At 41.5% G+C, this 13,350-nt stretch overlaps 1 protein-coding gene across 2 annotated transcripts in view; it reads right to left on the bottom strand.

Annotated features, from left to right (window-relative positions):
• Positions 1-12,465, bottom strand: part of LOC121952150 (voltage-gated potassium channel subunit beta-2) — a 33,605-nt gene extending 21,140 nt beyond the window's left edge. The window contains exons 1-2 of one of the 2 annotated variants that reach the window (XM_042498665.2): positions 12,164-12,302; positions 4,980-8,251 (exon numbers count right to left, since the gene is read on the bottom strand). In XM_042498665.2, coding sequence (XP_042354599.1) covers positions 4,980-5,305 — 326 coding nt within the window. In that variant the 5' untranslated portion in view covers positions 5,306-8,251; positions 12,164-12,302. Of the gene's footprint in view, positions 1-4,979; positions 8,252-12,163 lie in introns of both variants that reach the window. The other variant, XM_088088187.1, reaches the window with a different exon arrangement.
• Between the last annotated feature and the right edge of the window lie 885 nt (positions 12,466-13,350).

Here is a 13,350-nt window from a genome sequence, read left to right as displayed (position 1 = left end):
CCTGCTACAAACCATTTGTTTTTGTTGATTATAAATCATGATTACAATATGAGGCCAAAGCACTCAATTATCACTTTATTATTATTCATCACGACTCCACTCTGTGAAGTCCATATTTTATCACTGTTTGGTATTTATTATGATGTCCATAGGGTTTTTATGACCGTGTGAATGGTCTGCTTGCTAAATTTTTTTCCGTAGCTTTTAAGAGTTTTTACGTATGAGGCGACTCAAAGGCTACATTAAATAGTCTGGGATCAAATGAACAAACTGAAAGCTGTAAAGTCATTGTGCCCTCAGCGTGCATAAAAGAGCGAAACTGAGTGAGTGATAAGTCTGGGGCTGGATCACCGTCTCACAGCACTAAAGGACCACAATATATCTGTACAACTTGACAGGGCTGTTCATCAGTACGACTCAATCATTACTTCATCAGCTGCTGAGAGTTCAGGCTTTCAAAACTCACTGTTCAAGTGTACTCTGTGCCTCTCTGCATGGCTGAATGTCAGGACACTTCAAATCCTGATACAAATGCTAATACGGGGAAGCTATGTTCTCCAGCGAAACACAGAGCAGGTATAAGATATTATTAACTGTATGGTATTCTGCTTTATTGTATTTTAACTTTTACTGGACATTTCTACTGGTTTAACTATATAATTCACACATTTCTACTGTGAAAACATGACTTTGCTTGAAGTCATCTACAGCATATCAGAGTTCAAGAAGATATCAGGGGCAGCGAGCAGTGGTGCCTCCATTCGGGGCCAGGGGGGCCACAGCCACACTAATAAAATCACTTATCTAGTCCTAACATCCTAAATGTTTAGTAACAGAGGTAATCTATTAGCTTTGAAATAGTAGTTTGAGAAAATCAAGTTAACTTAAGGTCCACTGACACACTGCGTCTGAAGAAACTGTAAGTGGACCTTGAGAAAAAAGAAAAAAAAAACGTGAAGACAATAAGTAGCAGTGTCCATATTTGTCAAATTTCACTCAAACGTAATTTTATTACTATTTGAACTTGCGTTTGTTAGCTTAGCACGCTTGCAAGAATGATGGCTTTGCTCGTAGTCTAAAGGGTCTTCTATGGCAAAACTAGTGACTAGAGAATTACTAGTCTATCTAGGGTAATGGAAGTGTTATGAACAGAGTTGATGAGAAGGTTGACTCCATTGTCACATACGTCCCTTTAATTTGAAGCTACCACCAGAAGCCAATTAGCTTAGCACAAAAAAATGGAAACACAGGGAGACAGCTATCCCAGCTCTGTATGAAAGTAATATCTGCCTACCAGCACCTTAAAAGCATACTGAGGTGTATATCTGACACATAGCTGTTTTACCAGGTTATTTGCCCCCCCCATCAAGTCTTTTTTATAGTCGGCTTCTAAGCTAAACTAACCTGCTGCTGCCCATAGCTTCATATTATATATTTAGCATCCAGACATGAAGTGGTATCGATTTTCACATCTCACTCTCACAAGAAAGCCAAAATGTGTATTTTCCAAAATGTCAAACTATTTCTTTGACAAATGATAAGCTAAAAAAAGTTTAGTTTTACTCTCTGCAAACCTCAGGATGAAGGATTTAGAAACAGCAGATTGTCCCTGAACTCCTCATTAAAGTTGTTTTAGATCCTACAACCAACATTTTTTGAACAATCTTTAACTCTTTAACAATGTTTATTTTGAATGTTTTAATATGGCTTCCCTACTTCCATGCTCCTCCTACCGTGCACCAAGATAGCTGCACCCAGCCGCCTGCAGGCATTACATTGCAAAAATCCATGAGAAATGTCCAACAGTGGCAGATAAATCTATCCTGGAAATGTACCTGACCTGCTTACCAGGTTGCTTTTGGTAAAAAGAGAGGGCTTGGTTACCATAGAAACGGCCAATTTGCTGAGTGACAGAACTTTGCCGGAGAGACTTCGAGACTCACCTCACCTCCACAGGTCCCCGGAAAAAAAAAAAAAAAGACTCTCACTGCTGTTTTTCTGCTCAGTAACTGTGGGCTTATCTAGGTTTGAGGAATTTGTTTTAAAGGGACAGTTCTCCCATAATCATTTTTTTTCTTACCTGTAGTGCTATTTATAAATTTGGATTGTTTTGGTGTGAGTTACTGAGTGTTAGTGAGTGTTTGAGATATTAGCCATAGAGATGTCTACCTTGTCTCCAAAATAGCCTATTATAGTTACATGGCATTTGCCTTGTGGTGCTTAAAGTGCCAAAAATCAAAAATCGTGATCTCCATGTTATGACATACTTATATTTCACAGATGCTGTTGTAAGCAATATGCAGGAACTTTTGTCTCTTTACTCAACTACACCTACCAACCATATCACCATGCAGAAGGAAGTGTGCATCTACTCGAAACGAAATGAAACGAAAAGCTTGTGCTCATGACAGATGTAAACATTAATTGCGTCCTCCTCCCCTGAGCTGTAATGTTAGCTAGTTCAGTGGTGAGCAAGCAGAGAAAATGAACGAGCAGTAGATGCACACTTCATTCTGCGTGGTGATACAGTTGGCGGGTGTAGTTTGGTTTAAAGGAAATATAGTTCCTACATGCAACTGCTCACAACAAGTCTGTGGATTATCTTGTGCAGTTGGGTTATGATTTGTGGAAAGAGACACTGATGTTGAGTTTTTCAAATGTATATTTTGGGTGCTTTGAGCACCACGAGTACCATCTAATTCCATTATATTGGAGAGAAGGCAGACATCTCTATGGCTGATATCTCCAACACTCGGCAACACACACCAAAACAATCTAGCTTTATAAAATAGGACTACAGCTAAGAAGAAAAATATGTATTTTTGATTTGGGGGTGAACTGTACCTTTAAAATGAAATTGAAAATCAGAGGTTTTGAAATGAGTTGATGTAAACACTCCTATTTTACAGAAATGTAACTTCCGATTTTCTTATTGAAAAAGTTTTGTGGTAATTACACAGTGACACTTGATCAATCCAATTATTCAAATACACTAATGTAGGTTAAAAATTGAAAAAAAAATGTAATATTATTCGTAGACACTTCTACTTTGTAGACATAGGTAGCAATATATATAGTTATGAAGTATCCCTGAACAAAACAATTTATCTGTTTTTTACATTGCACAATTGTCACTTTTTCATCACCTTTTTTCTTATCTAATAACTAACTACACACACCCATGCATGCTGCAGTGCACTGCAACAGTGTTCACTGTAGTATTTCAAAGACAATTAGTCATAAATTGAGTATCATAGATCAAAGAAAGGAGCTAAAGAAGAGAGATTCAAATAGAGAGAGTTGGGGCAGGGGGTGACAGCAGGGGCTTGTGGGAGTGATAACTGGCAGCAGGTGCCATCGTCTGTGACCTGCCGGCAAGTGATGAATACTCAGGTTAATGAGATAGCAGGGGGGGATCAGAAAACATGCAGTCAAACAAGGCAAATAGTAGCAAAGATACGTGCCATCTGTATATCATATGTACTAACAACTGTTCACTTCTGCTCTATTGTGCTGCTCATTTGGCCTCAATCAACGTCACGTCAAGAAAACCTCTGACATTTACTCTGCAGGTCTACACAGACTCCTTCTTCCAGCATGCCGACATGTTTTATGCAGATCCCTGTTCCCTCCTGACCTCAGTGTGATTGTGACAACAGTGTAAAATGGAGAATGTGCGACCACTGTGCTGCCACAAACACACTCTGCAGGTCAGGTGGTGGTGGGGCTTTGAGAGGACTCGCTCGCAAGAAGGGACAGATAAGCTAGTGCTGACTGATGAGGAAATAAGACACACAAAAACTAAAGGCAATGCCTGGGGTGTTGCCACTGGCAACTGGAGCTGGCCATATGCTGTATAGACCTATTGTGCTGCTGCACTCCCTATTAGTGACACTTTTCCAGAGACGACAGCAGAAACCAGAATCAGAGGACTGCATGCAATTCTCAAGGTAAAACAGTAGTGAAAGATATCCAGGTTTCATCTCATACCTCGTTCCCTTTTTAGACATCCTATTAAATGAAAACTAGATTGACTGAAGAGAATGGCAGCAATTCAATCAGCCTGATTACCAGGAAAACAGGTCATTAAAACCCTCCTCCTAGTTATTGAATTTTCCAGCCTAAATGAAGGAAACAGAAGGTATGAGCTTATAGATTCTGGTGCATGCTGAGTATTTTTATATGCATATTTCTATACATCATTGTCCACTCCTCTGAGAGCCCCTGAGGCTGCATGAACAGCTGTCCTTGTCAAGCTGAAGCTCTAATCCATCAAGGTGAACTGAATCAGAGAAAAACTCCTTTCTTTGGTCTGTTTTCCCCCTTTACATCATGACTCAGAAGCTGATGTGTGCATCTATGCTTTTCCATGCATGAGACACACCACTATTTTATGAAAATGAAATGCTTTTAAAGCCCCCAAGAAAAGCCGGGGGGCTGTTATTGGAGGCTTTTTATTAATCTGCGGTGAAGAGCAAGAGGCCAGGGCGAAATCTGCATAAAACACCCAAGCCTATGGCATTCTCCTATATGCATACTGTCTGTTGTGCTGCGATAACATTATGGCTGTTTGGTATGGATTATATAAGCATTTTTGCATCCATCAGCACAAGCGTTTTGAAGAGTAAATGTCAGTTTTTATAATGTCAGTAAAAATCACAGCGCTCACTCTTTTTATCCTCACTAATGGATATGTAGGCAGCTGGTATAATACGTTACAGGGTGCGTGTTGGTGACAATTTGTGCTAACCTTTAATTCACCTCATCTCATCTCAACAAAGAGACTGATTGGTGGAACTTTGTGATGAGAGGAGGGCCACCTGCCACCTCCTCGTCCCTGACGGAGGATTTGCGCTGATGCTCATTATGATAATCTACCTGTGAGATAATCTTGGAGGTCAAAAGGCCGTCATAATCAAAGTGAAATGAATCCCTCTGATGTGGATTAACCCTCCACCCCTGCGGCTCCTGATACTCACCTGTACTTCATACTGGTGTGGCGCCCGATGGCCTCCTTCATGTGGGCATGGCCCTGTGGAGTCTGCCGGGACCCGGGACCCTCCCTGGTCTTGACCGAGCCTTGGGACATGTAGTTGCCATTACTCCCTTGTCCGCTACCTCCTCCACTGCCACCTCCACCTCCTCCTCCTCCGCTACCACCACCACCTCCACCGCCTCCTCCTCCACCGCCTCCCCCTACTCCTCCACTGCTTCCCCCAGGAGGTGGAGCAGTGCGAAGGCCACAAAGTCGGTCCTCACTGCGACTCTTGAGGTTGTGCTCAGTGCAGGCGAAAGACACCTGCATCCTGACCCTGGTTTCCGGGGGCTCTTATTTTGATAGAGCGACAGTAACAGTAATGTCTGCAAACTGATGGTTGGTACTGTTTTGTGCTGTTGTGGCTGCAGAGATGCTCGTACAAAAAGGGGGCCTCAGACAGGGCAGGTCAGAGATTTTGGCTGAGAGCTGGAGGGAGCAGGCAGGAGTCCAGCCTCTAACATGACACACACAGAGTTACCGTCTGCTCCGTCTCCTGTCTGGTGGTGATGCAAACCTGGCAAAAGGGCTCTCTGAGTTTTCACACTCGCAAGATGCATCAGGGCTGCCCTCCAAAAATCATCAGGAAGCTTGTAAGCTCACAGCAGTCCTCAGACGGATTTGGGGATGTGGCAGTTGATGGGAAGCCCCAAAAACCTCAGAGCAACAGAAGCCTCCCTGGAGAGAGTCAACAGCACCTCGGCCTTCTCCCACATACATGCACGGGGATCGTATGGCTTACGTCGGGGTGGTGGTGGAGCACTTGATAGCTGGCTGTCTTCTCTTCAGCTGAGGTTAGTTGTCTTGAGCCGAGGAGCTCCGGAGTGTGCCGCAGCAATGACACAATCACAGCTACAGGCATCCTCGCACCTCGCGTCGAAATAAGGCATGGTCTTTTTTTTGTCGCAAAGGTGGCTCAGCAAAAATTAAATACTGATTGCGAATTTACATAGTCCGAGCAGGGTAAAAAAAATAAAAAATTATAAGATGCGAATTCATACAGTCAAACCCCACCGATGCATCATCGCCCAGCAGCCTCACGCAGCATCAAATTGATGCAAGAGAAAAAGAGAGAGAGAGAGGAAACAGAAATTCAAGAGCAAACACCAGAGCCGTTTTTTTTTAAAATATTACCTTCAGTGTGTGAAGTCGCTCACATACCGGCAGCAGCTGTGCAGGTCTCCCGTTATTCGACAGAATCTCACGGTGCACGCATTTGGGGAAAAAACACCGGCACACTGGCCCCAAAATCAGGCATTTCAAACGCGCGGTGCCGCCTTTTGGCTCTCCCTCAGCATCTTTTTTTCAGTTAAGGGTCCGACTTTTTTTTCTTTTCCGTATTTCCCAGAGGCTCCAAAAATGTTCACGACACACAAGCAATGTGGGGGATTTCAAGATGCGCTCTCTCTCTCTCTCTCTCTCGCTCTCTCTCACTCTCTCTCACTCTCTCTCTCTCTCTCTCTCTCTCTCGGGTGTGATCTCTACATTTTTCATCACACTGGTGCACACACATTTCATCACATCGTCACATTATGTTAGCGGAGCTTATACACACTGTTTTGAAATGAAAAAATAATCCTCACTTACAATTTTTTTAAAATTCATTTTTGCAACCAAAACTCTGGAATCACATAAATGTTATACGGATTTATCACTTCAATTTTAATTTTGTCTTTGATCGACATTAAATTTCCAAAGCATCCTTTTCACACATGCCTCTCTCTCTGCCACACCCATGTTTCTAACTTCAAACAAGTCTTTTTTTCCCCAATTGATCTGCTCTGTATCTGTAGGGCCATTCACAAGAAATCAGGACCACAAGGCACAGGCAGCAGGACCCAAAGTGTCAGAGGCCCCCCAGGCTCTAACCTTCAAAATGTCACTCAGATTAACACATAGTGACCCAGAAGAGACACAAAAAGACCACACAAAGATGCAAAGGAACTGCTAAGGGACAAAATAGATATGCAAATGGGCAAAACAAGCAAAAACACACACAATACAACCACAGATAGAGACAAATGACTACAAAGTGACCAAAATGACTAAAAAAAACCCAAATTGAAATAAAAGTGACTCAAAACAGCCTAAAGGAAAAATAAAATGACCTCAAAGAGACACAAACAACAGAAAGTCACAAAACAACCACAGGGAGACTCAAATGATAAAAAAAAATACACAAATCAACAAAAAAAGAGACAAAAAATGATGTCAAAGAGACACAAAACACTCACAAGGAGACACAAAATGACTTCAAGGTGACAAAAAAAATAATCAAAAAGACACAAATCAACCAAAAAAAGACACAAAATAATGTCAAAGACACACAAAACAATCACAAGGAGACACAAATGACCAAAAATACACTAAAATTAGTTGAAAGAGACACAAATAACCACAAGGTGACACAAATGCCTACAAAGCGAAGAAAAAAAAAAGATTTTAAAAAAGACATAAAATGATGTCAAAAAGACACAAAACACCTATAAGGAGAGACAAATGACCAAAAAAAAGACACCAAATTACCTGACAGAGACACAAAACATCCATAAGGCAACACAAAGTGACTACAAAGTGACAAAAAAATACCAAAAAGACCTAAAATAACCTCAAAGAGACACAAAGCTTCCACACAGTGAGTGTGGTGGTTGTGGGGCCTTTTTCATATCTGTACCCAGTGCACCGTTGTCTCATGATCCGCCCATGCACAACACTGTCCCATCATCATCCCATAACAAAAGCAGATACATGGCTTCCAAGTCACCTCGCATCACATCATCACATGGCATCGCGTGGCATATCATATCATATTGCATCACATCACATCATGTTAAAATAAACCGGATGTGTCATTTGTGGCCAGGCAATGATAATAGTTCCTTCCAGGCTGTGTTTACAGTCTAAACTCTGCTGCCACATATCCTCAGAGGAGACTGTCAATCCGCAAAGTTTCAGTCAGTTCTGCTTGGTGTTTGCTCTCTCTGCTTCTCACAGCGGGACAATCTGCACAAAAATAACCTCACTGCTTGTGCAAATAAAAATGCAGACGCGCACACATACAAACATTCATCATTCCTGTCAATTTGTTCTCAGGAGTCGTGTCTAATGAAATCTTGCTTCAGAGCAATCTGCACTCCCAGGTGTCCCAGTCCCAGCTGGTAATCAGCTCTTTTTTAAAGAGCTATTCAGTACATGTTGGGATGTGGAAGTTTCCAGCTGTACGGGCAGAAAGGAAACGTGAACGCCACCCACTGAGACGTTTTGAAAGAGGAGATGATTTAATGATCTCCTGTCCTGTTAAAGCGAGCGGATATGTGGATGTTGCAGCCATGAGATTTCTAAGAATCACTTTAATTCTGTGCTCCAGAGCTCTAACAAGATAGAGACAAGTAATCACTTTGACTCAATCTTCGTCTGCGCATAGGCTTAACCTTCACCTTCACTCCAAATAATGTCCATCATCATCATCCCCCTCATCATCACTTTTATGTTTGACACACTCATCCTGCTCCCAACACTTAAGAGCTTCACTCTACTTATACAGCATCATCTGCTCTATACTCTGCATCGACAGACAACAAAAACATGTGTATGTCTTTCGATACATCTATTCGTTTTGCTGCAAATAACAAGGCAAAGGAAATCTTTCTTTTGTAGTCCCATTATATAACAGCTTGTGTAAGGATAATGTCCTTGAAAATGTGGCTATTTTATACAACTCTGCCAGACATATTGCTAAAGCTCTTGTTTCCTCTAACTGTGATCCCCTATAAACTACCAAGTCTCCTTCCTTGATCAAAATGCTCAAGATTATTTAAATAAAAATGTTTCTGGTTGATAAAAATAGTGTCATGGTCTGAGCCTATATGCAACACTAAACAACAAAGTGCAGTAAATTTCCATCCACTGATTTTAGGTGTTGATGTTATCAAGGTTTAGTGTGTAGGATTTCATCACCTGCATATAAGAATCACTGTGTTTTTGTAACCTGTATCTACACAGGGAACAGTTCCTTGTCCATGCAGTCCACCATGATGCACTGCTATGTTTGTACAGTAGCCCAGAACGGACAAACCAAACTTGCTCTCTATAGGACCATTCATGTTTTCACATGCTGCCATAGTAAGCAGCCCCTCTGCAACAAGAGCATTGGAATAACGCCACGTTTTCAAAAGTGAAACTGCTTTATTCAGTGTTTTTACTGCTTTTAATCACCTTGTCAATTTGTTTTTAGAGAGGAAGAGATCTCTGCGGATAATTTGGCTCCTGTTAAAGACGTCCTGAACATCTGTCTCTTAAGTAATCAGATCAGGTCAGCACATAGCAGCTGCAACATAAATTGTATATAAAGATGGACCACATGACAGCTCCCTGAAAAAGTGAAGCCAAAGCATCTTGATCGCCCCCTGGTGGATGGCTGCAGTATAAGTCATAAGCCCTGCCCCCCCCATATAGGTAAATAGGACATGGGTCAAAGTAAAAACTGAAAGTATGCACCAAATAACATTTTTTCCCAAAGATGGGTTCTTTCAGTTCTGGTAGTTCTCATCACGCTGGTGTTTGTTCACATGTTCCTCTTCCAGATAGGTTTGGTTTTAATTTGTTATTTGATGCTAATAAAGGGGATTTGGCGACATAATTGACTGCTTTGCGTGCCAATCGGTGTCCTTGCAATCAGTGGCACTGCTTGTAATGGGTTGGATGGGTGTATGGGCGGGAACTCCGACACCGCACTGATAGCAACTGGGCAGACTCTGACTCCAAATGATGTCACCAGCACAGGATGACAGCAGACGTATCCAGGATATTTTGGCTTCATTATTGGATAGTGGGGGTAAGTGGAAATGTGTCGTTTATTTTTATATAGTCTATAACTGATTTGTAACGTGAAACTGCTTTAATCAGTATTTTCACCGGTTTAAGTCACCAGGTCTGTTTGTTTTGGAGAGGAGGAGACTCACCACTGGATGTCACTGAATTCCCCTAAACCATATGTACTGATTTAAAAACAACCAAACAAAAAAAACTGATTGATCACCTTTTTTAAGTATCAGAAAAGTAAATGTTATTTACCTAGTCTTATTTAGATAAGTCATTTCAAAACAAGTAATAACAACTGTTGAAAGTATCATTGTATAACATGTAGAACTGTTAGTTTTCGGATGCACAAATGTTGCCAAGTAGGAAATCTAGATGTAGTGAAGGAACTCCCACAGTGTCGTTTTTCTGGTGGCTGCAGTAACAGCTGGTTTTGACTTCCTCAGATTGAAACAGAAATAAAGAAATGTGTTTTAACTGTGCCTCCACACGAAATGTGCATGTAGTTTCGCAAAACTGAGGGTATTCATCCTCGCTGAAGCCGTATCTTTGAAGTATTCCCTTAGACATCTTGTTTTTCTTGTGGTTTTGACGATTCAGCTTCGCATTAAGTTTGTCACAGAGAGGACAGTCAGAGGACAGTTATTAGATGCTTTTAGGGGGGATTGCTTTTACTTAAATCCATCAAAATTCTGAATCCATCTGACAAATTGTAATTTGTTTAATCATGTCTAACCTTTAAGCATTATTTTAGTGAAAGACAAGATTACGCTTTCAGCCCTCATAATCTGTTTGTCAGAATTTAAGTATCTGTCTCACTTCCCCAAATTTGCTCCGCACTCGGGAGATCAGCGGATGTGGGAAAATTGTTGTTTCAAGCAAAAAACGTCAAATTAGACCGAACGCCGAGGTAGATTGCTAGCTGTGTTGATTACATGTAATGACTTTGAGTCACGAGGGAGATCAAAATCTGATGCATCATTACACAAATGAAACGGAGGCATATCACATGCACAGACTGCTGCCATTACAGACATGAGGTGTGAGAGGATATTCACAAGAACCAGTGATGGAGGCAGAGCTGCCATGGGTGAAAGAAACGTTCAACCATATTTTTCTCTGGTATGTAAGTCATTTACATAAGTTATGAAATGCATGCTGATAGAAAAAAATCTGCAGACAGATCTGCATGTAATGAGGCATGTTTTTCTGAGAATCACTTTTTCATGGAAATGATTTTCTTTAGACTGCAGATTTTGTTCCTTCTCTGGTTTTGAGTCATTGAGCCACAGGGCTGACTTGTCTTCACACCAGAGTGACGCTGCCACCTAGAGGCAACATTTCTGGGCTCTTAAATGGTTGTGTGAGTGTCTTTGGGATGTAGAGTATCAAATAAAACACCATATTTTGTCACTGACTAGAAAAAAATAGGTTTATATACTACTATTCTAAACAGACATTCAATTTTGATTGCGCACACACATCTGCAATGATTAAATATGCAACAATAGCCACAACATGCTGTTTATCTTCTACATTTATGCTTTTTATAGTTCCACTTTGCACTTTTTTCAGTGCAAAATGAACTCACAGCACCCTTTTCATCCTAAAATAGCTAAACAGAGCACTTTAAAGTGAGAAATACAAGCATGGTGACAACCAGCTGCCTGTCCCCTGCTGTCAAATCACACGTCATTAACCCTCAACTTCCGCACCAATGATGCTGACCCTGTCGAGCTGTCTTTCTGGAGTAAAATTAGACAATGGTTTAGTCCTATGTAAGTTACTATAATGTTGCATTACTGATCCTGAACAGACAGATGTTTCTGCAGTCCAGCCACATTTATTCAGCACCACTGTACTTTGAAATCTCATCAAACGTGTGATATTTCTTTCTAGGTCACTGGTGGGGAAAAAAAACTGTAAATATATTTCTTTCTTTTTTTCCCACTCGCGAATGATATCTCCACTCACAGCATTTGACTGCAGCACTCTTCAAACTCTCAACTATTGCACAGCCATGTATTAGAAAATGATTGTTATTTAAATGGATAATTCACATATGGCTGACATTGTCTCTCTCTAACATTTGGAAGCATTTCAAAAGCTCAAAACGTCTCATTAAATCTGTATATTGCAGCTTTATGTACATATTCAGCTCTTATTTTTGCATAATAATCACTATTTATGGATGCAACTGAAAGGCTTAATTATTGGGTGATTTACATTTCTGTCTATCATCTTTTTTATTTCCAAAAATATAATTGCATAGTGGTTTGATAATATGATATTGCTATTTTCCCCTCTCACCTGTATGTCATTGCAGAGCGCTCCGCCTCGCACTCAGCCAGGGAGAGGCCACATTCTCTCAGGTACAGCTCCAGTCGACGTCGCTCCACCAGCCTGTGCGCCGCCTCCAGGATCTGAGAAGCCAGGGCCTCTGACTCGGTCCTCTGGTCCGAAGTCTTGCTGCTCCGGGCTCCAGATTTGGCCACGATGCTCCCGGAGGAGGACGACGCCTTGGGTTTCTTGCTGATGCCATAGAGGTCTTCCACTGAGTATTTCCCCCCTTTGCCTCCTCCGGTACCACCACGGCTGGCAAACATTGTTTTCTGGAATCAAGTGGAGTAAAACTGATGAAAATCCTTTGTCTCTTTCGCCCAGTTTTGCCTGCTACATCGACTTTCAACAAAAAGCTTCTGACTTAGAAAGAAAACAACAAGGCAGAGCTATTTTGATAGAGATTCAGGAAGATTTGAAACATCCGGCCCGAGGATGTCAGACATCAAACAGCTGGAAACAAGAACTTAAAGCACCTGTAAAATATCAAAAGGTCTTGATTGCTCCTTTGTGGAGTCTAAATCCAAAATAAAACAAAGGCAGTCCTAACATGTCAGCAGCAACACCCAGTCACAAACAATGACTCCTGCTGATGTGAGGTGCGTCTTTGAGCAAAAATGGATAGGAAAAGCAATCAGCATCTTTCTCTCTTTATCTCTTAAAAGAAGGATTTGTGTTGAAGCTCCACCAGCTTACATTTGTTCAGATTAAGAGAGTGCCCGGATGAATTATCTGTACTTCTGTGGCTGCCATATAATCTGATACAGCAGAGGCTTGTGAGAGTTCAGCTCTCTGACCTTTCCCTCAGATACCGAGTGGTAATGATTCCTTTTTCTACCTACATGGACGTGATCTGCGGGGGTAATGTCATCATAACTACAGTCACTGGCTTTCTAGCTCCTGTTGGCTCAAACCAAAAAAGAGTGGCATCCTCCCAAAGCCGGCCACCGGCTTCAGGCCAGAGCGTGTTGCTGTGGGTGAGTGTTACTGCCGGGGTCTGGGTTAATGTGCAAACCTCTAGTGACTGATTTTCACACAAAGCATAAAGGAGCACAGAATGTGTGAACCCTGTTCCACTGGACGGGGAAATAAAATCTTTTTGCACTGATGTCCTGTTCATAAAAAATGGATCTGTGAAATGAAGTGATATTAAAGAA

This window comes from Plectropomus leopardus, chromosome 15 (assembly GCF_026936395.1).
Source record: "Plectropomus leopardus strain MGB_pleo_1.0 chromosome 15, ASM2693639v1, whole genome shotgun sequence".
Classification (NCBI taxonomy): Eukaryota; Metazoa; Chordata; class Actinopteri; order Perciformes; family Serranidae; genus Plectropomus; species Plectropomus leopardus.
The sequence above is the reverse complement of the archived record's forward strand: the minus strand, read 5'-3'. Positions and strand labels throughout refer to the sequence as shown.